Source organism: Cottoperca gobio, unplaced genomic scaffold, assembly GCF_900634415.1.
Source record: "Cottoperca gobio unplaced genomic scaffold, fCotGob3.1 fCotGob3_285arrow_ctg1, whole genome shotgun sequence".
NCBI lineage: Eukaryota > Metazoa > Chordata > Actinopteri > Perciformes > Bovichtidae > Cottoperca > Cottoperca gobio.
In genome coordinates this window covers 65,001-67,500 of record NW_021166895.1, presented here as the reverse complement: position 1 = coordinate 67,500, position 2,500 = coordinate 65,001, and the positions used below count along the sequence as shown (strand labels likewise).

Sequence of the window (2,500 nt, the reverse complement as noted above, 5' to 3'; positions counted from 1 at the left end):
TGCAATGTGTGGGTCTGATCTGCGCTGCAGTGATCCGAGGAGATGCTCAGCAGCTGCTGTCTGCTCTGCTGCTGCCTTCCTGTGGAGTACAGGACGTCCTACCTGAAAACACCTGCAGATACCTGACGCTGCTGAGCAGAGCCAGGAAGCACAGAGCTCAGGTAAACACCCAGGTAACCCTCACAGGTAAATACGTAGAATAGGTGAGGATATAAGAAGTACACGGAGTCACTGTGATGTCACCATCTTTGTTTTTGGAGCCAGCAGTGAGTCAGAGGGGGGCGACAAGTACATCCAGCACTCAACGCCACCTGTTAATCACAGGTAGCCCCGCCCTAAAGCAGACGCTGCTCTATCCCCTATTTTACTCTAAATGTGTTGAAGATTGAGACATAAACTCATCAGGAAGATGTCGCTCCCTCTGGATGTTTCACACGATGATTTAAACCCCTCAGAACTAATTTCATCTTAATATTTATCACTCAGTTCAAAGTATTTCGTTTTTTAAAGCTGAAGTTATGTGTCTTCTTTGTGTCCAATCAGGTGAGCAGGGAGCCGTCACACTTTCCCTGGATCTCATCACAACCACCAGCTCAGCTCAGAGATAGAATATAGAGAGGGGATATAGAGAGAATAAGAGAGAGAGAGAGAGGAGGGAGGGGGTAGATAGAGTAGAGATATGGGTGGAGAGAGAGATAGAGATAAGAGAGAGAGATATAGAGATATGTGTATATAGATAATGTGGGGAGAAGAGATATATATAATATAGATAGATATATATATATATATTATAATATATATTATATATATATATATAACATATAGGCAATATATATATTTAATATATATATATATTATATATATAATACACACAATTATATAAAATATATATAAATATATATACAAACACATATATATATATATATAACACACATTATATATAATTATTTATATATATACACATAATATATATACATATATAACAAAATATATATACACATATATAACACATATATATATATATTATATTAAGATGGGTGAGTAGGGTATATATATGTGGATATAATATATAGTGGTGAGATATACAAAAATAGTATATATAGATATATATTGACACATATATATAGATATATTAGATATATTATATAATATATAAGTAGAGAGAGATAAAATATATATATATATATAATATCTATATATATATTATATCTATATATATATATATATATATATATATATATATATATATATATATATATATATATTTACCAATCAAGCCCCGCCCCTCACCTGTCTCAGTGCACTCGGCCACGCCCCCACTGTCCGTGGTCAGGAAGTTTGTTCACCTGCTGGACCTGGGCGATGGTGACATCAGAGAGGAGGCGGAGCAGCTGCGTCTAAGAGAGGAGGTGGTGCGGAGCATCCGCTTCAACCGGCAGCTGGAGGCGGACCTGGACCTGATGGACCTGAAGATCGGCCTGCTGGTGCGGAACAGAGCCACGCTGCAGGTAACTGAAGTACAGTACTGCAGGTAGGGACAAATATTCAGCTAACTCGGTGTGTTTGTTTCCTCTGATTAAGGAACCTGAGTCTCTGTAAACAGGAAGTGGCGTCTCTTTAAACAGGAAGTTGTGTCTCACTGTAAACAGGAAGTGGTGTCTCTGTAAACAGGAAGTGGTGTCTCTGTAAACAGGAAGTGGTGTCTCTTTAAACAGGAAGTTGTGTCTCACTGTAAACAGGAAATGGTGTCTCTGTGAACAGGAAGTGGTGTCTCTGTAAACAGGAAGTGGTGTCTTTGTGAACAGGAAGTGGTGTCTCTGTGAACAGGAAGTGGTGTCTCTGTAAACAGGAAGTGGTGTCTTTGTGAACAGGAAGTGGTGTCTTTGTGAACAGGAAGTGGTGTCTCTGTGAACAGGAAGTGGTGTCTTTGTGAACAGGAAGTGGTGTCTCACTGTAAGAAGCTGACTAAGAAGAACAAGGAGCAGCTGTCGGACATGATGGACGTGGAGAGAAGTAAAGGACTGAAGGCTCTGAGCAGGGAGAGGAGAGAGAGACTGGAGGCTTACCAACACCTGTTCTACCTGCTGCAGGTGAGACACACACACACACCTGTTTTACCTGCTGCAGATGAGACACATCGGCTTTCAGCCTCAAATCTGGAGATCTGCTGCTTTTCTCTGTTTTATATTAAAGTCTTTGGACTTTTAAAGACGAACCCTGGACTTTGAGGAACTGGTTGGACATTTTGCTCACATTTCATCCACCGTGTGTGTGTAGAATGTGCACAGTATGTGTGTGTGTGTGTGTGTGTGTGTTCAGTGTGTGTGTAGAATGTGTGTACAGTGTGTGTGTGGTAGTAGGTGTGTTCAGTATGTGTGTGTGTCTGTGTAGAATGTGTACAGTATGTGTTCAGTGTGTGTGTGTGTGTGTGAGTGTGTGTGTGTAGAATGTGTACAGTATGTGTTCAGTGTGTGTGTAGTGTGTGTGTGTGTGTACAGTG

General features: G+C 40.4%; 1 protein-coding gene across 1 annotated transcript in view; it reads left to right on the top strand.

Moving 5' to 3' along the window:
- The window catches only part of iqgap3 (IQ motif containing GTPase activating protein 3), a 30,451-nt gene that overhangs the window by 10,722 nt on the left and 17,229 nt on the right, over positions 1-2,500 (top strand). Inside the window, exons 16-19 of the mRNA XM_029427024.1 lie at positions 1-173; positions 544-601; positions 1,300-1,508; positions 1,938-2,090. The exon at positions 1-173 is cut by the window's left edge and continues 3 nt beyond it. Of these exons, the coding sequence (XP_029282884.1) occupies positions 1-173; positions 544-601; positions 1,300-1,508; positions 1,938-2,090 (593 nt within the window). The remainder of the gene's footprint in view (positions 174-543; positions 602-1,299; positions 1,509-1,937; positions 2,091-2,500) is intronic.